General features: G+C 30.1%; 1 protein-coding gene across 3 annotated transcripts in view; it reads right to left on the bottom strand.

The window, feature by feature from the left end:
* LOC127705859 (vinculin-like) overlaps positions 1 to 23,100 on the bottom strand; it is a 68,903-nt gene that overhangs the window by 10,303 nt on the left and 35,500 nt on the right. The window contains exons 15-25 of one of the 3 annotated variants that reach the window (XM_052210208.1): positions 22,747 to 22,944; positions 21,937 to 22,028; positions 15,964 to 16,069; positions 14,753 to 14,803; positions 11,843 to 11,890; positions 11,092 to 11,199; positions 5,472 to 5,590; positions 5,123 to 5,238; positions 2,618 to 2,741; positions 2,071 to 2,161; positions 1,331 to 1,369 (exon numbers count right to left, since the gene is read on the bottom strand). In XM_052210208.1, coding sequence (XP_052066168.1) covers positions 1,331 to 1,369; positions 2,071 to 2,161; positions 2,618 to 2,741; positions 5,123 to 5,238; positions 5,472 to 5,590; positions 11,092 to 11,199; positions 11,843 to 11,890; positions 14,753 to 14,803; positions 15,964 to 16,069; positions 21,937 to 22,028; positions 22,747 to 22,944 — 1,092 coding nt within the window. The remainder of the gene's footprint in view (positions 1 to 1,330; positions 1,370 to 2,070; positions 2,162 to 2,617; positions 2,742 to 5,122; positions 5,239 to 5,471; positions 5,591 to 11,091; positions 11,200 to 11,842; positions 11,891 to 14,752; positions 14,804 to 15,963; positions 16,070 to 21,936; positions 22,029 to 22,746; positions 22,945 to 23,100) is intronic. The other 2 variants (XM_052210209.1, XM_052210210.1) reach the window with 2 other exon arrangements.

Consider the following 23,100-nt stretch of genomic DNA (forward strand, 5'->3'; position numbering starts at 1 on the left):
GTGTTCATTGGATGTAAAGTTTCCTTTATTTGACTTTGATGCAAGAAGTTGTAAGATATATAATTTAGTATGTGTAAATTACAGGTTAAAGTTATCATTAAATAAAGATTGGAACACATGTGCCCAGATTTGTATATTTAATCATCACTGCTGTTGCTTACAATTACTACATAAGTGCTGTAACATCAATCTGGATTCAATCATGTGAATATTATATATCAAATGCAAATAAAGGAGAAATCACACAAATTTTGCACAATATTATTTGTTACCTGGTAAAATGCTGCCTTTGTGAAACATGGCGGAGGGAAGATTACAAAAGGAGAGATTACCATAAAGGAAAGTAAACTTCTTAAGGTCATCCCACAGCTTGAATCAATCACATATGGTCAATAAATTATGGTCAGCTCAATAAGTAGTTTTACTTCAATTACACCCCAACATATTTTCTTGCAATTGGTCAGTTGAAGTTGAATGTAAACTTGAGCATTTTTTGTATTTTCAGTAAATAAAATAAACTTGATAAATAACAAGAGATCCCGTTAACATGTCTAAGATTTTGTTTGAATATGTCAACTCTTAATTTGTAGTTAGTGTGAATTCTTTTATTTTCGTGAGTACCAATTTTCATACATTGAGGAAAATTTTATTTCCAAGGATAATTGATTTCATGGTTTGACCCAAGTCTGCATAAAAATCTATAAATGTTTCGAACTTAGTTGATCATTTAAATTCTTGGTTCACATTTACCCACGAAATCCACAAAAATTTGTATCCCGCGAATAATACATGTATATTTTATCTGGAAATTTCATCGCTTGAAACATTAACCTAGATAATAAAGATATACAATGAAACATGAAACATTTTTTCTAAAACCCATTATAAATATGATCTGATGAAATACTTGCCTACCAACTGTGCTTAGAATTTTTTGGTTGTCCAAATCCTACACAGAAAGGTTTTTGAAGGGAAAAACAAGCAAGAGGCTTAGGTAATCGAATACCTAATCATTGGGCCTGATGCTGTAGATATAACAGACAGCAGATGAATAATGGATACATTGTTGTCAATTGTAAGTTTAGAAAGTATCAATATAACAATCTGATGTTCCCCATTTTACACTATTTGAACAGCAGGAATATTTTGAAAATCAGTCACATCACAGGGGATTAGTGGTTGTCATTATAACGTGCTGGGAGGAAAATCACTGGTAAAAAATGCATTCATTGGTCAACTCTAAATCATCACTACTGACAAACTTTAGGAAAATCTCAATTATTAGTCATCAACTACAAGTCAGGGTCATCCCATGCTAAATGAACTTTACCGCAAGATATTTCACCACCGTCTGGGGCTGGTACAGGTTCTATGGTATAAATAAATCAACATGATTTTTATCAGCTTAACATTCTTAAATAGCTCCCTTTAGATACAGTAGGAGTTTTCCTTTTATATTGGATACATCTGCTTCATTTCGCTCTTCTTTAAATTTTGACATAACTCTTTTAAATATAACTTGGTTTACTTAAATTTACATAAAAATCAATATCAACATTTTATTTCATGAAAAGTATACTAAAGGAGTCTGATTTTATTACTTCAAAACTGTTATTTCCAAAAGTTACATTGTGATGGTTTATTTAATCTTGGTTATAAGTTTGTATTGTAAAATTAATAACTGAATCCATTTAACTTTGGAAACATCATATTCATTATATTAATATACATTTCTTTTAATCTCCAGGGACTGCCTTTTTATATATTCTAGATACATTATGTTACCTGACAGACAGAATGTTATAGGAGCATCATCTATACAGACAATATAAAAACATGGTCAAATGTATCTTTATCCAATAACAGCTTAACTTTAAATAATAATACCTACACAGACCTGGTCAAAAGAAAGTTGTCAGTAAAACAAATCTTAAACTTCTTATGTTAAACTAATATCGATAAAACAATTATTGATTTTGCACTGTTGTATATATAAGAACTTTGCAAAGATTTAAAATTAATGAAAAAATATTGAAAATGAAGGTACAATGTTGATAAATAAGTGTATACCTTGAGCTCCTAACATGGTTGCCTTCACTGTTGATAAAATCTTTAACTGGGTACCAATTGTCGGAATTCTCTCACAAACTTGCAATAAGTTCTGTTGAAAAGAAATATACATACTTAAATATTAACCCAATCTTAAAACAGGTCTTAATGTGATTACTGTTATCAAAAACATTGATTAACTTACCAGCACAATTTATTAGGTTATAAATCATGTAATGGTATTCAACTCCATCAAACAAAATTTAACTTGGCCAGAACTTCTAAGGGATGTTATTTGACTTATTTATAATACATTTTGGTTTTTAGCAAATTTTTGCAAATTCAAGGCCCAAAATTCTCATACTTTTTCCTTTGTCAATATTCAGAAATAGTTCTTCAACATACTCTAGTTGCATGCAAAATTTCATAGAAATCCGAACATTTTGCTCTTTTATGTTTCTGTGACCATTAATAACAGAAATAATGTAATTTCACAGGAAAAATTCCTTCCTATCCCCTTGATTAACAACCATGATATATGATTGTGCTTTTACATACAAAATATTACCGTTCTCATCCTTTTATCTGTACATTCAGCAGCTAACTTCTGTGCCAGTTTTGCCACCTCTGTTGATGACTCAGCTATATTCTTAGCTGTGGCTATCAAATCTTTCTTAGAACCACCTTCACCTCTACAAAATCAGTCATTTATTACTTAAAGCAATACTTCCATTAGGTACTTTTTTCAATAATAATCATAATGGTAATAAAACAATACATTTGGCACAGAACAATTTTTACCATTATATAATACTGGAGTATCCCGATTTCAACATTAATTACCATTCTGATCTTTATAACTTTTAATCACAGGGTATATGTGCTCATATACCCTGTCAAGGTAACCAATAAAATTGTAGGATTAGACCAGATCTCTCACTCCAGTATACTATTATAAATGTGGACACTGCTTACATGAAAATTTTATGAATCTTTCTTAATCAAATATTTTTCTGTGACATTACTATTTAGTATTAAATGTATTCTAAAATTAAGATTTCTACATTTCATAATGACAATAATTTCTTCTCATGGCAACAATAGGCATTTTTAGCATGTCTTAAACTGCAATTTCATGTTATGCAAAGCCAGAGTTGAGAATAGACTTAAGACAGAGATAAAGTTTAATATACATTTCAAAAGAGCCAATCATGTTCATGTCAATACCTGGCCATATCAAGATAAAGGCTTTTCATTATTCCATACATTTTCATGTATGAAAAATGTGTTTACATTCTGAACAAGACTATATTTTATATATTTAAGATTTAACAAACTTTTTCCGCAATTCAAGCATGCAAAGATTTTGTTTACATTTTTCTCATGTATTTAGCTATTTACAGAAGCTCAGATCAATTGACTTAGGGTTCTAATAAGTATTGTGTTTCATGCAGAAGTAATATGATAACAGTTTGAGTCTGCATTGAAGTGTACATTTAATATTTGATGAAATGGATTTTCAGATTTGTTGTCCAGAACCGTTGTGTGGCAGATTTCTAGCTACCATTATTTTCTAGTAATTATACAGATATTATCATGTTAGATATAAATGCTGAATGTGCATCTGATTCTACAAGAGGCTACTGTCATGTGAGCCTTATAAACATTGTGTTTGAGTCTATGAATAAGAACATATAGTTTACACTAATCAAGATATATATTGTCTAAAATATTGCCCTCAGAAAATGTAAATTACAGGGTGTTTTTTTCATGCACGTAAGGAGTATCAACTTGTGCTGTTTCCTGGGGTATTGATTGTGATTGGAAGGAAAATCAGCATCAAAGGGAAAGATGTTAAGGGGGGATCACTGGTTTCAATCAATTTTTCAAACTTCTGTCTACCTGAAAGGTGAAAGGTGGTGGATTTTTCAATTCCTTAAACACAACACAGAATATCACAAACTGTATTTATAGGTTATCTTCGCATGATTGAATGACAAAATATTTAATCAATACTGAATCAATGTATTCTTAATTTGAATATATTTATTTGTTGATTTCTTATATAAAAAAAAAAAAGAAAATAACACTTAATAAATTTTCTGCATCCAAAGCACTTTTCTGGATTTATGTTCTTCATAGAATTTTAAATTTTTTGAAAACATGAATTATTTAAATGGAATTTAAACAATTTAAAAGCAATATTGAGATGAACTATATTAAAAAATATTGATTCTGGAATATAATAGTAAACAAATCATAGAATACTGATTCTATCAGAAGAATGGCAATAAGTGAATGCCAAATTTGCAGAAAATCTTTTGGATTTTTGTTTGGAAGGATCAAACAGTTTGGGTTTTGATTCATACTCTTATTTTACCGATAGAAGTACAACTGGCTTTGATAAACATCATGATTTTTCATCTGAGTGAAGAAGGTATGTGTGCCACAGCTAAGAAACAAAGATATTATGAAGATTCAATGCATATGTTAAAATGAAACATTTCAAATAGAAATGTTAATGAAAGATAAATGCCTGAACTGAAGAAGGCTAAAGACTATTAATTTAACCTTTACCTTTCCCAACTGAAAGACATATACATATTGAGTATAAATACATGTACATACTAAAATGGTGTGATATAAATCATTGCGAATTATTAAATATCAGTCTAGAAATTGTTTTTAAATGTGAAAGCCCAATATCTCCTCTTTCACTTGGATTTGTACTGAACATGATTTTTCAATGTCATGTGGACATATACATATACAGTTTTTAATAGTATGCATGAGTACAAACTTCTTTGATGCTGTACAACTTAGAGCATTAAGTTGTGTAGGTCTTTAAACAACTCAAACTAAATCTTCTTCACTTAATGATACACATTTTTAGAATCAAATCTTTTTTAACCTTAACTTTAAGCAATATAACATAAATTGCACTTTTGGTATCAATTTAATGAGAACAATATGTAAAGTATAATGATGAACATGATGAAAGGCAATAACTTTGAATGTCCCAAGGTACAGACCTTGACCTTTCACCACTGAATTATGACCTATATAGTATTACCTGACCAACTGACTTAGTTTGGCCATTAGGAGAGCCATTCTTTTCGCTGCAGCTATAATCTCATTATCTTTACTTGACCACTGCTTTGTCTCCATATGGAGGGCATGTGCTGCCATCTATAAGATAAAACAATATAGGATCGCTACATAACAATGAAAGAAGTATCATGATTTTTCTGTCTTATTTAATCTGATATTTAACATGTGAAATAACTGTGTTCCTTCAACACTTGCAAATTTGCAAATGTGATTTTTGTAAAAAAAAAAGAATAATACATGTACCACAGGCCGTCAGTGACCTAATATGGTATATACTATATACTTTGTACTATATATTACGCAATACTTACCATGATAGGTTGGTTAGCCTGTGGGACAGGGAAATCTTCTTCGTCATCTGTATCAGGGGGTGGGGGTCTGGCAGGGGCAGTCTCATGAGGCAGTGGTGGACGAGGTGGTATATCTCCATCTGAAATTAACATTAAATAAAAAATCATTTTTCAATTAAATGCTGGTTCAACCTTTATCCTTTTTTAGTCAAATAATGAAATTGTATAAAATATACACTGGCTTATGGGGTATAAGAAGTCATGACTTATCACCAATCATATTAGAAAATACATACAAAACATAATACACTGTAATCACAAACATAAATAATTTCTGTAAGCATTTTTTGTCAATATTGATCACTATTTTACAACTATCACATACATTTGTTAAATGTAATATAATTCAAAAGAGTTCTAAAATCACAGAAATTTACATCATGAAAACAAATATATTTGAAAATAATAATTCGCTATTAGCAGCCAGTTTGTTTCAATTTGGAAAATATGTGCTCATCACTGATATATTATTGTCTTCCAAGACAATAATTTCGACCTCATTTGGGTCGGTATGCATGCAACCTTTAATTTTACGGGTTGCACATTTGTTCAGCATGTCCAGTGATTGAAACAAATGTCAGCTAACTGAAGTTAAATAAGGGAAGGCAAGAGCAGGAAGACCATTTTCCTTGATTGAATTAATGTTTTAAAAAAATATTGTCTTATACATTTTTGAGTAAATGATTTACATTTAATTTAACCCTTGGTACTTTTAATCTATGAAATGAGATTAAACAGAATTAAGAAAATTGACCTTTTACTGTTGGACATCCTTATCTGTCTGCTTGTATTTACCTACCTGTCTGTATATATTTATCATTTTAACGGGGTCACATGCCCATCAACAGTTTTCATGGGTAATGTCGATTGTTATTTAGAATACATCCCTTTAGAAATACATACAAAATGTGCATAAGATTCCATACATTGTGATATTGCTTTCTATTGAACATTTGTAGATTTGAATTAATCAAATTTGAGTTTGAATTGACCAAGTAGGCATCACTTTGGCGGCTATTGCCACTTTAAGGTGCTAATTTAAAACAGTATTTTTTTTCTACAAAAAGTGTCTTATGACTACCATAAAACATGGCTATTGCTGCCCTTTTAGAATGCCAATGACTAAAATCATTTTCAATATTCAGTTTGAATGCCAAACTAATCAACTAGGCAAAGTGAAAGATTTCAGTTCATTGCATGAGGACATATGGACTATGTTTTCTTTAAGATCCCTATAACATGTAAAATGTTAGAATCGATCCTCTGATTAACCCTTTCATGAAAAGAATTGCAGAAACACATGTTTTGACCTTTCAACTGCAATGTCAGTGTATCTCATACTATATAATGTATTTGCTCCATCATGAATCTAATCCAGGCATTTTCATTATAATATGTTGTACTTGACTCTTCTGTATATAAAAGATTTACTAATACATTGAACAGTAAACTGAAAAGTTAGCAGTATGGAAGAATTATGATATGGGATGGAGAAAGGAAGAATTCATTATATGGACTACACAATGTTCTACTGTTAATAATACTAAGTAATGATTAATGTTATCAACATTTGTCTTCATGTATTAAATGAAACATTTAAAAAATTTAAACCAGAAATTAATTTGATGCAAAACCTTTCTTTAATCATTTCTTCTTAAATTCATGCAAAGATGTTATGAACAATATACATCAAAATGAAGTATAACTAAAGACTCAAAGCAAACTGGTGGAATAGGGAAACCTTTGTCTCTTTTAAAAGCAGTTATCATAAAAACGTTCCTGCCAAAACGGGTTCAAAATGATTTAATATGTACTATTTATTCAAATCAAAACTTTTTAAAAGGAAATCTATTTCAATAGGGAATCATCTCAAAAACGATTCAAAAATCAAAAACATCTCTAACAAACTGGCTGTGTACTTCACAGAAAATGATTTAAAAACAAGAAACACTATGACTGACTGTGGCTATGTTTGGTTTCAAATATTCCCCATTTCAAAGGAGTAATCATTTTTAATCAATAGAGAACAAGCCATAATGGTCATGACAATGAGTTATTGGAAAATGGAAAAAAAGAAATCCATCATTTTTGCCCAAAATTAGTATAGATGATGTAAATAGATGATGATGCTGGATGGATGGCTGTTTAATGTCCTGAGGCAAATTAAATACATATTCAGGAGGAGAACATGTTAATGTAATATGAATATTAACTCTGTTTTGTACTAGACCGACACGCTGAGCCGGATTTTTAACATGCTAGTTCACAAGGTAACAGTCCGCAGGAAGACATGTCACCCTACCAGGACAAATTATTCCGACTTCAACCTGACCAGCCTTTTCTCTAACTCCTCAATGCCTCATGCTTAGCGGAGAAGCAGCAAATACCAATTTCAAAGTCTTTGGTTTTTACCTAGCCTGGGTTTAAACCCACGATATCTTGCATTCAAGGCGAACACAATACCACGAGACCACCTAGGTAGTAGATATAAATAGAACACTATGTTTCCACATATTGGAAGATTGAATACTGTGGCAAACAACAAATGTCTCTTACAAAATACTACAATCTTTGTTAATTATCAGGTTTCTGTTATCACTACAAATGGAAAAATAAAATCTGTATTTGTGTGCCTTGTATCAGATTTAAAACAATGATGCTCATCACTGTCATGACTTTCTATGATCACTTTAAAATTTTGGAAGGGAAAGATGAATATACAATTTTCCCAAACTTTATCATTGTTGTGAAACCAGATAAATTGATGAATAAAAGGAGACACAATGTTTTCATCAATAAGAGAGCAACAATACAAGTTCATCATAGAAACTTAGGAATAAATGAAAACTTGTATAAGTGCCAATCACAGAAGAAAGCAAAAAAACAAAAAGTCACTAAAATATCAACTTTTGCATCAATGGGTCTGTAAAAAACCTATTTGTCTTTTTGTCAAATAAACAAAGTTCCTTAGAATTAAAATCAAAGTAAAGAAAAAAAAACCCAAGAAGCTACCATTAATGTCATTTATCAAGAGACAATTCCACTGAAATAAATAAAGCATCCTGGGAAGGCCAAGAGTGGAAAATGTATATTTCTAGCTTCACTTCATTATGAACATGGATAATAAATTGCTATAATGGTTGAACAACCTACATAATTTCTGCCCTTGGTCCCACTTATGTTTATATTAAAAAGCCCAAATAACATGCCATGCTTTTTTTAGAGAAACTTCCTACTATTTTACACATATACAGGCAGTAAATACAACTATATAAGATAGCATGATGTTTCAAAAGAAACAACTGCATTGTTCATTTAAAAAATATTTAGTGTGGTTTGATAGCTCAGAATTTTTTTCATTTGTATCAAAGTTGATTCTTTAATTTAACTTAAAATCTCTGAACCCAATATAGAACATAAAATATTTTCAAGAAGTTTCTCACTAAAAACAACAGTAAAGTCACAAATAATCAGCATGCTAAATCATCCTCATTAAGTCATTTAAAAGTAACGATTATTGGGCTTCCTAAATTTAATTGTATAACAGAAAATATTTTAAATGTTATAAATCTCAGTCAAATCAATTTTCAGGACTGCTGAACCCTTCAAGTGCAATCAAATTTTCTGTAATCTCAGCAACAGACGTTACAGTATTATTTAACACTTTCAAGATAAATCAATTGTCACATCACCTGCTCTTTCACACATATTTACCGAATATATAATAAATCAAAAATGTTCACCTGTCTTTAAATTAACAGGAATAGACAAACAAAAATTTATCACCCACCTGCACAATTTATAAATATATTTATGAATGGAACTCGAGAAAAACGTGTATTTGTTTTCTAATAGCACATGTGCTTATGTCTAAACATGTTTATGTTTAACTTGGTAGAATAAACAGTCAGTTAGTACCTGTTCAGGTAATAATAATCATGATTAGTTCAAGCTAGAATTTATGCGCTTAACTATAGTATAGGTAGGCTAGATTTATATTACTGGTTTGCCTTTACGACAGTACAGTATCAGTTCCTATTCCTTAACCCTTCACTTTCGTAGACTTACAGAATACCTTTTCTATTGTAGATCGTGTTTATAAGGGATGGTAGCAATCGATGACAGGGAAATTGCACATTTGCATTTTATTTGTAATCAAATTTAGAAATAAATCTTTTATTACATGCTTTTTGTTCATTTAAACATGAGAAAGCATTATATTTTTCAATATATTTATACTGTGGGTTAGCGGTTGTAAACTATTGGAAAACTTATAATGCATACCCATCTTAAACTGAGAACAGAACATGACATGAAAATAGTATTTTCATTTGAAGCAGACATAAATAAGACACATTCGACAATAAGATTTACTTTTTAAAAGATTTTTTTTATTTAATAGTGAGCAACTCCAACAGAAATGTCCATTTTGATATCTAGTCTCTTTCAAAATACAACTGACAATGCAAATTCAATTGTGACGTCAAGCATGTGCCCCCTATGTTTTGTTGGAATTAGAACATGATTTTGTTTTCAAAGAGATAAGTGCATCATATTAGAATAAAGCTTTCTGTGCTGTTGTGGCGAGCTGTTGACCAAACAATGGTGTTAAGGTTTCTTTATAAATGATTTATGTTTGTTTGAAGTATTGAATAATAAAAATAAAAATAACAACCAAATTGTATTTCTTATAGTGACTGAGAAGCTGATCTAATCAGGAAAACTTAACACTTTTAATAAACCATGAAAATAAGGTCAGGGGGTCCCCCTTCAGATGAACACATGTATACCCTATATTGATTCTTACAAGAATATATAACATTAAATGATAATAAAAAAAAACTAATTTGATCAATAAACCATGAAAATAAGGTCATTGTCAGGGTGTCCCCTTCAATATATCCATGTACACATATAAGCTAGAACCCTATTCTGATTCTTACTGTGATTGAATACATTAAATAATAATAAAAACTTAGTTGATTAACAAACCATGAAGATCAAAAGGCCATTCATAACTTATAAAAGTCTATTGACCAACTACTGTTACCTAATATTTATAGTTACAAAATGATCATCTTTTCATCTAAAAAAAAATATTGATTTCATCAAATTATTGAACCATGCCATTGAGGTCCCTGGATAATGATCAAATGGGGGCAAACAATTCCAATCTAAAGAATTTTATCTACCTAAAATGGATTTTCTAGCTCTTCTTTCTGAAATCTTATTGTTTATTAAAAGAGTTGACAAGCCCACCGAATTTTTATTTCACCTTCAGCAATATATAAAACATCCAACATATTTTCACTAAAACATTTTACAATCTTGTCAAGTTTACCAAGTATTTGCACTTTTAAAGGTCTCTCAAATATCAATGTCAAAAATAATAGAAACACATCATTTTTAAAATCGTGTTCAATTTGTAACAACCTTTTTTCAACTGACTACTTGCAAGATAATTCATACAATTTAAATTCAATTTCATTATTAGTGGTATAACAAACAAAACTTGAACATGGATAGGTTAAAAGGTCAAGATGCACAAGATGACCTAACATTACTCTAAAACCATATCTACCATCATAATAGCCATAATATGGATCCCTTGGGGGTGGGGGAACTGGTGGTGGGGGGACAGGAGGGGCAGCATGTTGCCCCTGATATCCCTTCTCCTGCCTCATTGTAGCTGCAAAAAATTGACAATACACACATACAGTTACATTGTGCTAATCTTTACATTGAAAGCAATATAAGTTGCCTAAGAACCATTTCAATATTATTTAACATATAATTACATGGATTTGTGCATTTTAAAACAAATACAATGCTCTACACAAATTTGGACAAATTACAATATAAATAGATGATTCCATATCTAAAGCTGAACTATAATAATCTATTTAATGTACTAAGACAATTCACTTTATGTACATATGACGTGTTTTACAATACAATATTCATGTGCTCAGCTATTATTAAAGTGTCATTTAGTCATTAAAATTCATACAACTTCTGAAAGTATTTTATTTCTAAAATAGCCAAGATAATTACACTGTTACTGATTTTGTTAATAATCTTCCATGCAAAAGTTTTGAAACAAAAAATAAAACTGAACCTAGCGAACTAAACAAAAAAAAATTTTTTTTAAATAAATAAAATTTATTTCAAATAAGTTGCATGCTGATATCACATATAAATGAGACTAAATGTTATAAACTAAAGTTATGTGAAACTAAAATATGGAAAATATAAATGAAACTTAATATAAAATGTATCAAGAAGCTGAACCTAAATAAAATAAATGGGTTTCTATAAAAGGGAGGTAATACCTTCTGGAGCAACCATGGTGTAATGGCTATCTGCAAACTGATCTGGAACTGTGTGATGTAAAGATGAAATGATTATACAATAAATACAACACCTAACAATACTGAATTCTGAATGTGCATTTACAAACATATTATCTATTACCCTTGGCTTTGTCAACCACGATTGGTTATTTGACAGCCATAAAAAACAAAAAACATAAACACTGAATTGAACCAAGAAGGAACTGATGCATGCATATTGGTTGATTGTTCATTCCCTATTGTTAATATATAGATTTCAATATTCATCAGATAAAATAAGTTAATTTTCTAATTTAAGGCTATTTTGGTCCACACTATCTTCTGTGCTTTTTTCAAATCTTGCGTCTATCTTTTTGTGTTGCCAAGAAAAATTGTATGTAATTATCTAAACTTAATGTTAGTTTCTGCATGGAATTTAAGGTTTAGAATGTAAAAAAAAACAATGTTCTGCCATGCTTTTGGCATAACAAAATCTGTATTTGAATATGAAAATATGGAATGGGTCAGGTAGAATATTACGTTTCAAAACTTTTTGTTTCATCATAGAGCATTCATCTGATAACCAAATTTATGCAAAGTTCCCATTTATTTCAATCTTAATCAAGAACTGTATACAAAAATATCAGTTGTTATAACTAAATTGCTCAGCTGCAACTCAGGTTCAAGCTGTTTCTATTGTGAGACCTTATGCTTTAAATGTTATTTGTGATTAAGTCTTGAATAGTTAAACAATGTTTATGGCAAACTGATATTACTGCTGTCTGAGAATGTGAAAATCCCATCTATGGGCAAACATTAAACATTGGTAAGCTTTAGAAATGTGAAAAGAAAATTCTAAAATACACATAAAGTACAACTTTTTAGTCCTCTGTTCTGAAAGATAAGTCTAGATAGAATAAACCATATTAATTCAGACTAAGCAGAAAGGATATTAAACTAAAATTATTAGTTCCACTGAAATAAATCAATATATTTTAAGATATATGACAATTACAAAGGTCTTATTATTAAATGTGAAAAGAAAGGTTTGAAAAATTACTCAAACTTTGAAAGAATTCAACAAAATAAAATGTGATAAAACCTTATGTACTAGGAACTAAATTTACAACATATAAAGGAATATAATATTGTTATTGTTTATTCCTGTAACAGCACAAAAAATGTAGTCAGAAACAGTGATAACTTCAAATCTAACTTTCTATCTTTAAAACAAAAATAGTAAAAAATATAAACATGCAAAAACACCTAATGAAATTTAAAGGCATGCCATCAAATAATGCTTTATTGTAGAAAATCATTTGCTGGACAAAATAGGATTAATTTATAAACTGATTTTCACTTTGATGGAAAACAGAATGCATATTTTTGCAATATTGACTCATTGTTGAAAATTTACATTAACTTTCTTTATTTGTAAAAGAAAAATCAGAAATATTCATTTGTATCTTAATGTATAATTAACAAATCACATTTTTTAAAGGTTTATTAGCAAATCAATTTGTCATTCATCAATAAATATGAAATGACTCAAGTAGTACACATGTATATGTAAGCCTCAGATCTATGTCCAGTCTTAAATATGTGTCCTATTCTATATTGCATCATAGAAGTAACAAATCTATGTCCTTTCTTTTCTCAAATCTGTGTCCTTTTCAACAAGTCATGCACTGTCTTACTTGTTGACTTCAGAATTTTCAAAATATCTTCCAGGAAATAAAGTTTGTCAATAACATCTTGAAGGCTAAACAGTAAAACAGATTTGCCTCTTCTTTTTTTTTGTTCTATTCTATTTCGTGTCATAAACATCACAAATCTATGTTTTCTTCAACAAGTAATTCACTGTCTTATGTGCTGACATAACAATTTTCAAAACATCTTCCAGGAATAGCGTCTTGAAGGTCAAACAGTAAAAAAAATTTTTTTTTTTTTCTAGTCTATATTGACTCATTGACGTCACAAATCTATGTCCTTTTTTTTTCTCAATTCTGTGTCCTTTTCAACTAGTCATTCACTGCCTCATGTGTTGACAGAATTTTCAAAACATCTTCCAGAAAAAATGATTTTGTCAATAACATCTTGAAACCAAACAGTAAAATAGATTTGTCTCTTCTGTTTTTTTTTTGTGTTTTTGTTTGATAATTGAATTGTGTGCTTTGTGTCGATTTGATGAGTCAATCTCTTTCCACGTCACGTTACTAAAAGTCTTCTTAATAAAAAGAAAAGGATTTGAAAAAACAAAATGCCACTGATTTGAGTGTCATGTCGTCACGGGACACAGATCTGGGGAAAGGACATAGATATGAGTCTGAACAAAGGGCCACAGATTTGACTGTCATGACGTCACAAGACACAGATCTAAGGAAATGACATAGATTTGAGGCCAGACATAGATTTGAATGTAACATATATATGTATAGTAATTTACAGTGTGGACAATATGTCTTATACTGTGAACAACACATAAATTAAATAACACAATATGGTTTGTTAGACAAAAAAAGGGGTGTGGCACTCAGTGTACACATGCTTGGATTCTACCTCTAGCTATCACCCTCGGTGATTTTGGGGCTACCGGTGGGGGTTTTGGACTATATGCTGTGCTAGGCACTGCTGAAGCTTGTACTGGTTTCTGGCGGTTCCATATGTCACCAAATTCTTGCAAGTCTACGTTTACAACATCAAAACAAAATAACTATCTACATTTATACATTAAATATATAATAAACATAAACTATACATAAAACTAAAATATTTAAATACATAAAAATATACATCAATGGCTGAAAATTGCAAAGAGTTCTGGGAAGGCAAAATATCAAATATTTCAGCAGGATTTATACAGCTGCCCAATAGGTAATTTGTGCAAAAATAAAGTTATAGTATTATTACCAGAAATAGAAATTGGAGAAATTGTCCTCCTTGCTGTTCCTGTAATGCCATCTATGATCAATAATATTAATAAGAATACATACAGATTTACAACATGAGACTGTACATTTTGTCAAGCTTTCTGAACATGTTTCTGATCAATTTTAAATCCATTATTTAAACAGGATGACAACATTCAATTATTGTTACAGGGAAATATAAATGTTTGTGGCAATTTAATATCCTCACTCAAATGTTATGTCAAATTAACATGTATAAATCATTTAAACAATAAATATTAAAACAAAACATTATAATACATTTAATACAAACAGAAAGAGATATTTACTTTAAATTCTAATAATCAAGTGGAATGAAAATTTCCTAGTTTATATCTAAAATTCATGTTTCCATTACACAGTATTGCCATTCTTAGTTATTATCTAGTTTTTTTCAGTGATAAGGATAGTCTTCCCATCTAAATACAGATGACAAATTTAAGTTAACAAACATTTTCTTTGTTTACATCAGATACATTTTTCGTTGATTTGGAGTACATCAATTAATTAATGATTGTGGAAGTATTTTATTGTTAATTGGACAATAATCATAAAAATTTGATTGTGAAAATTATCCATTCACGTTAATAGGTCTTGTGTTTGAGATGAACATTAAACTTATTGAGTGTAATTTACTTTCTAAATATAATTGAAATGTTTCAGCTTTTCACAACATCAAATTGTGCTAATATTTGGCAAACTCCATATTTACTCATAAAGCGATGTATCTCATTCCAATGTCTGACTGATATCTTAGACTTACCATACTTTTTTCGTTGAAATTAGTTATTGAAAGGTCATACTATCTACACTTAACACTGATATTGAGTTGAAAGATTATAGAAGATTCAGTCACAACACACTGAATGTGTTGTGAGAAGTCTGGAAAAAGAAAAGGAATTTCTAATACTTAATTTAGACTTACCATTGATATTGAATTGAGAAAACTTGATGAAGAGAAAGGACTTCTAATACTTAATTTAGACTTAACATTGATATTGAGTTGAGAAAACTGACTTCTAATACTTAATTTAGACTTACCATTGATATTGAATTGAGACAAGACTTGATGAAGAGATGGGACTTCTAATACTTAATTTAGACTTACCACTGATATTGAGTGAAGAAGACTTGATGAAGAGAAGGGACTTCTAATACTTAATTTAGACTTACCATTGATATTGAGTTGAGAGAGGTCTGGAGGGGGTGGTGGAGGAAACATATCTTCTCCTCTACTCACAGTCACTGCATCCCTTACACCTGCTACACCATTTATTAACTGAAAGGAAAAATGGATAATCAACTTAGTAATCTCTTTGTTTATTTCATGCATCTTCCTGTCCAGACAAGCAAGATTCTAAATGTTCCATATATGCTATGCATACCTGTAAAATAAGGAGATTTTGTATGATTGCCAATGAGACAACTATCCACCAGAGACAAAAGGACGAGGTCTGAATTTACAATATTAGTCTGTTTTACTGAAGCAAGAACAGTGCTGTTGGTAACTTAAGCAAACAAAATGCACGGATTTGTCTAACAGACAAAATTACCTGACTTGACTGTCTAGAAATCAGGTAGAAATAAATTTAACTGCAAAAATTAAGACATGAATTTGAATGCAAACACATCCAATATTATTAAGAATAGGTTCTACAGTGAAATTCACAATAAAATTTCATAAAAGGGTGATCCCACCTTCTGAGGTTTCAAAAGTTACAAATCTGCTTTGTACAAGAGTGTTAAATATCACTGACAATTAACAATTTCACTTTCATGGTGAAAATACATTTACTCTATTTGACTTTATAAGTAGATCTGATCTCTCGAAAATATGTCAATTACATATAATACAACCAAACTGTTAATTCAATTTTCATACTGCAAAAGACGTCAATCATACAATGAACATTGCTGACCTCATGAAAAAGTTTTAAATTCTTTTCTATTTTTGTGTGTCCCACCATCTTTAAAAAGATGACATGCATCAACCGCAAAAAGGTTTAAAACTTACATCAGTATCGTTAACTTTATCAACATGAATTTCATTCTCATCATACTATTTTGTTGTTTTGTGGGGGAAAATAGGTAAAAATAAATCCAAATACTATCAGCCTAAAAATGTAAGATGCTGTTCTAAATTTTGAAGGGATGTGTCACTTTTGAGTTATGTAAACAATTGTTTATACAAAAACATACAATTTTGTACATTTATCATCATACTAGATGATTATTTTTGATTAAAACTAACTTTGAAAGAGTGGGTCAACACAATTATTGCAGCCACAACTTCAATATAGGTTTTTAAATCTAAACCCTTATTAAAAGAACAAGAATGCATATGTTGTTGTGCTAGTCATACCCAAACTTGCAATTCAAAGTACTGGAAAACAGGAAGAAAGTGTCTGACAGATCAGGCCTTTAGTTTTCTTGGTTGAATTGTTTACGTTTATCATTTCATGGCCTTTTATAGCTCACTATGAGGTATGAGTTTTGCTCATTTTTGAAGGCTGTACAGTGACCTATAGTTGTTGACTACTACATCATGTGGTCGCTGGTTGAGAGTTGTTTCATTGGCAATCATACCACATCTCTTTATTTCTACTTGGACAAGGTCATTGCAATAATCCCTGACTTTAAGATTGGGGTATAATATTGCAATGAAAAATCTCATCGATACATATATGTAAGAGATAAATTAGTCCTGTTAAAAAGTGTCCAGGCATACAAATATTACTAGTATAAAAAGTCCATGGTTACAGAATTTACTAGTATATTTTGTCCGATGTCAGTAATTTATGTCCCTAGACTAATTTTCCTAGAAACTTATGTCCATGTCATTAATATTCCTGGGTAAAAATGTCCTTGTCCTTTATTTGACTGGGAAATTGTTTAATAGAAGAAATCATGTACATGTAAACAATGGAATTTTTAATTCTTATGTTTTAATGTTGTTTAACAGTTCTGTGCATTAATCTTTTAATAAAATTTATGTGCCCAGACTAATTTTCCTAGGAATTCATGTCCATGGCATTAATATTCCTAGACCTGTAACAACGTCCATGTCCTTTATTTTTATGTGAAATTTTGTAATGAAAGAAATAATTTACATTTAAACAATGGAATTTTTAATTCTTATATGTTTTTAAATTGTTTAGCAGTTGTGCATTTATATTTCACTATTTTATTAAAATATGCATGTTTTTTAATAATTAAATGGACTTTTTTCCTAGGAAAATTGATATCACAGACTTTTATGATGAACATAATTACAAATGTTTCTTTCTTAATTTTAATGTTGATTAATTTTAATTATGTCTTGAGAAATAAAATTTTAAAGGAAATTTTTTCATAGAAAAAAAATAAGAATACGGACATATAATTCTTTTCCTAGGAATTTGAGTGCCAGACATATTTTACTAGCTATGGAATTATTTTCCTAGGAAAATTTATCCAGGGACTTTCATTCTTAGGAAAATTATGGTCAAGGACTTGATTACCTAGGAAGAGAAGTCTGGCGGACATATTTAACTACCGGACTGAATTTACTGTTACATATACACATGTTTTTGAATTCCAGTAAACTAATGGATTTCAATTAAAAAACAAATCAGACAAAAAAGGTAGATCATAAAGACTCAATTATTTTAGATCTGAATTGAAGTATAAACGAAGACTATAAGCCCTGATATAATTCCCCGCATGTTTCTGAGAAATTACAAAAGTTTATAAACTTAACAAAATCATTAAAGGGTAGAGAGAAAGGCATTGCATGGGGTGTCAACTCTCCAGATATCAGTGATAGCATCCAAATACTTATTTATTTAGAAATCCCCTGAAGTCTCCTGAAAGGGAGGTCAGATCTACCACAATGACGATATCTCTTGTCATTTCCCCAACTTTCACATTTATTGGAATAAAGTATTTGTCTGTATTTAAATAAAAAAGGAACTCAATTTCACATATCCCAACAACAGAGTAAAGTTACAAGTAAATTGATCCTAACATTCTCCAGTTAAGGCGTGACATGTAAAAAATTGCCTGAAATCTTTCATTAATGTTGCATAATTCTGGAATGACATATTAGTAGTTTTCAAAATCAAAAAGCAGCTTGATTTAAGTGATCACAACTAAAGGGTAAAATTTCTAGTAAATCAATCCCAGCATACTACTTCTAGAGTTAGCCTTTGGAAAATTTACTTATATCTGACTGTTGAAGTCCAAAAACTCTGGAACCACCAATCAGAATTTTTTTTCTCAAAATAGAAAGGGAGCAAAGTTTTACCAAAACCCACCCACATCATTAAGTCTCAAGTAAATTATTCCAAGCATATTTGAGTTAGTGAGCTACATGTGAAATCCTTAAATCTAACATTTAAAGTCACATAACTCTAGAATGACCATCTTAAAATAATTTCAATATCAAATGGAATCTTTCTTCCACCAATATTCTCTACAAATTTCTTTAAATTTGATCCAAGGATTCTTTGCCATGTATACAACTTGTGAACAGACCAATTGACAGACAGAAAAATATCAATGGTATACCATTATATGTCATGTCTATAATGGGTGTACAAAAGTCATAAATATACTGTATATTATCAGAATATTCATTTTTGGGAATGTTGATAAAATGTAATGGAAATTTATCACAAAGTACCTTAGAGCTGACAAAAAAGGCAAAAAAAGTATTTTTTGCAATAAAATCCTATACTAAATCATTGAATAATCTACCTATAAAAGTAGCAAATAACCTTTTTGATTCTTTAGTAAAACCAATTATGACCTATAATTCAGAAGTAACATATTTGGATACATACATTTCTTTTCATAGAGCCAAAAACAGAGCCTTATCTTCAGGAAAACAAATTAATCAACTTGATTTTACAGACAAAACCCCTATTGAAAATATGCATCTTAAATTTTGTAAATCTACTCTAGGAATAAGAAAAAATGCATCCAATTTAGGAGCAAGAGTTGAATTAGGAAGATTGCCTATAGAATGTTTTATTAAAACACAAACCCTTTTATATTTAGCTAGACTATATAATAATAATATTAATCCATTGATAAAGGAAGCTTTTTCTCTAGCACAGTCTCTAGATTTGACTGGAACTTATTCATGGTATACATATGCAAAAAATATTGTTGAAGAGACTAATATTGACCTTAATATTTTTTCTAATTGTAAGGACATAAAAGATGTAAATAAAATAAAAACGATATAAAGTTAAAAATGAAAAATAGATATGAAGATTTAATTGAAACTAAATTTGAAAACATTGATGATAAAAGTAAATTTTATCTATATAAAAAACTTAAAAAGGATTGCAAACTAGAATCTTATCTAAATATATCTAATTTTCAGGTAAGGAGATTGATCACTAAATTTAGACTAAGTGATCACTCCCTCTTAATTGAAAAGGGGAGATATTTTAAAATCCCAAGAGAGGAACGACTTTGTCATAAATGTAAAATACTAGAGGATGAGAAACATTTTTTACTCTATTGTGATTATAATAAAACACTAAGAAATGCCTTTTTTGAACACATATGTACTGAAAATAATAACTTTGATAATTTAAATGAAGAAGAAAAAATTCATTATTTACTAAATCCATCAACGCCTTTACAAACAAATAAGTTAGGATCCTTCTTGAAAAAGTCATTAGAACTGAGGGCAGGGGACTCTTAACAACTTGTTTGTTTTTATAAATTTTGATGCTGTTTTTATTGTGTTTGTTTGATATGTATGTATATATGTTTATTGTGTTAATACATGTTGGTCACAAACTGTAAAGTTTATAAGACAATAAAATATTTGATTTGATTTGATTTGATTTGATTTATTAAATCATCAATAATACCAAAAATTTGTTGTGTTGCACTAGAATAAGAGAAAATCATTTATTCTAATAAAAGAAATTTAAATAAAGGCATTAAAATGAAGTTGGAGTATTTTCAAAATTATCAGAATAACTTAGTTCAAATCCTTTTAAAACACCTTGTTCCAAACAATCTGCCATATGTTAATTTCTGTTCTTATTGCATCAAAGTTTTCAGTACTTTCTAATGTATATCAAATATCTCATTAACTAAACCGAAAATTTGATTTTGACACTTTAAGAGATTTTAATGTCAAGATATCACGCTTTGAATCAACATTTTCTTATAGATTATTGTTGATCATCTCAACGAGATTGATTTTCTCGCTTGAGCCGGTACGGCGAAAGTGAGAAAAGCAATCAAGTTGAGATGACCAATGATAATCTGTTTATTGCTATTTTACCTATGACGACGTTAGTCAATTTCATTGACAACGCCACATACCCACTTAGTTTCTAGCGATAATTTTTCATATCACTTGACTCCGCTGAGAAAGGAAATTATCAGTCAGCAAGATCAAAGGAAAATTTCGTAAAATAGCGATAAAGTTGCACCAGGTGTCAAACATACAAGAAATTTTGATGACCTCATGATAATTTTCTCTGCAATGACATATTCAAACCAGTTCAAACTTGCTTTGGTCCAATGATTTCTGAAAAGTTGTCTTTTGTGATGTGTCTACATTAACAAGATAGCTATACAGTAGCCAATGTTCCCGGTCTATATACTGGAATTTGCCATATCAGATTTGTTTGGACATGACTCTCAAATACAAATCCATCCTTGCCAATTTTAAAATATTGGAGATATTGCTGATGTAAACCTTTAATTTTTTTTTTTTTAATTACTTTAATTTCATTAAAACTACAAAGAGAAATGTACATTCTAGAGTACTTTAAATGTACAATTTCCAATGGGAATAACTTGGCCAAATATATTCAAACCATGCTGACTTTCCTACCCTTCTGATAAATAGCTGATATTAACTTTTGACAAAAATCTTATTAATCTCAGCTATGAGATATATGTGTTAGAATTCATTTAATGATTTTCCATATGATTTATTTTTCAAAGGTGCATAATTCCACCAAATCAATATTTCATATTGATTTTTGAACTTCAAAGCAAGAAGTTACAACCATTACTTTGTCCTTATAATCTTTTCTCCAGTTTAAACATCACAGCTATTTTTTAGAATTCCCTACCCCCTCTTTCTGACCACCATACCATATGTAATACAAAACAACCAATACTCACAGCTTGGTTAGCTTTCCTCCAGTTTGTGGCAGCATTACTATCACCAGGGTTCATGGACAAGTTCTTTGCATGTTGTACCATTGGTGTTATTGCTGAAAAAGATAATTTTACAAACTATTCAACAGTGATTTAAACATTTGTACTAGTGTTGTAATTTTACTGCAATTACATTATTATTTTGTATGGTTTTATTGTAATAAAAAAAAAAAGAGGTTCAAAGACAATTGCTTAATTTACCAGTCTTACACATGAAATCAGGTAACTTAACTTGTCTGTTCAGGTAACTGGACCTGTCTATAGCATTAAATCTAACTGTTCTGGTAACTGAACCTGTTTATAACATGAAATTCAACTGTTCAGGTATCTGAACCTGTCTATAACATGAAATCCAACTGTTTAGGTAACTGAACCTGTCTAGATCTATAGCATGAAATCCAACTGTTCAGGTAACTAAACCTGTCTATAGCATGAAATCCAACTCTTCAGGTAACTGGACCTGTCTATAGCATGAAATCCAACTGTTCAGGTAACTGGACCTGTATATAGCATGAAATCCAACTGTTCAGGTAACTGAACCTGTCTATAACATGAAATCCAACTGTTCAGGTAACTGGACCTGTCTATAGCATGAAATCCAACTGTTCAGGTAACTGGACCTGTCTATAGCATGAAATCCAACTGTTCAGGTAACGAAACCTGTTCATATAAAGCTATCTTTGTTGCTACAGAGTTAATATTTAACTGTGTCAAGTTAACTTAATCATATTCTGTTCAACCTTGATATTTGAAGGTATAAGTGATAAAACTTACTATCTCTTAGTGTATTGGCAGAGTCTCTAACCCTGTCAATGTAGGCAGGATCTTCACTATTTTCTACTTCCTTCTCTCCTACTTGTAATACTCTGTAAGCTCGTCGGGCAATGTTTGAAGCATTTGCCACAATCTTTGGTGGATCTTTGCCTCGGATACCTTCTTCAACCCGATCAGTGTCTCTTAAAATACCTTCCTCTGTAAAACAAAATTATACAATGTCTATATAATTGATACAATGTTTTTCTATAAAATTAAGATGGAGTTAAATAAATATTACTGAACTATACAAATGGGTATAAATAAAGACAATTCATCGAAGATACCAGGCCTACATTTTGTATGCCAGACACA

The sequence above is a fragment of the Mytilus californianus genome, unplaced genomic scaffold (assembly GCF_021869535.1).
Source record: "Mytilus californianus isolate M0D057914Y unplaced genomic scaffold, xbMytCali1.0.p SCAF_6, whole genome shotgun sequence".
Classification (NCBI taxonomy): Eukaryota; Metazoa; Mollusca; class Bivalvia; order Mytilida; family Mytilidae; genus Mytilus; species Mytilus californianus.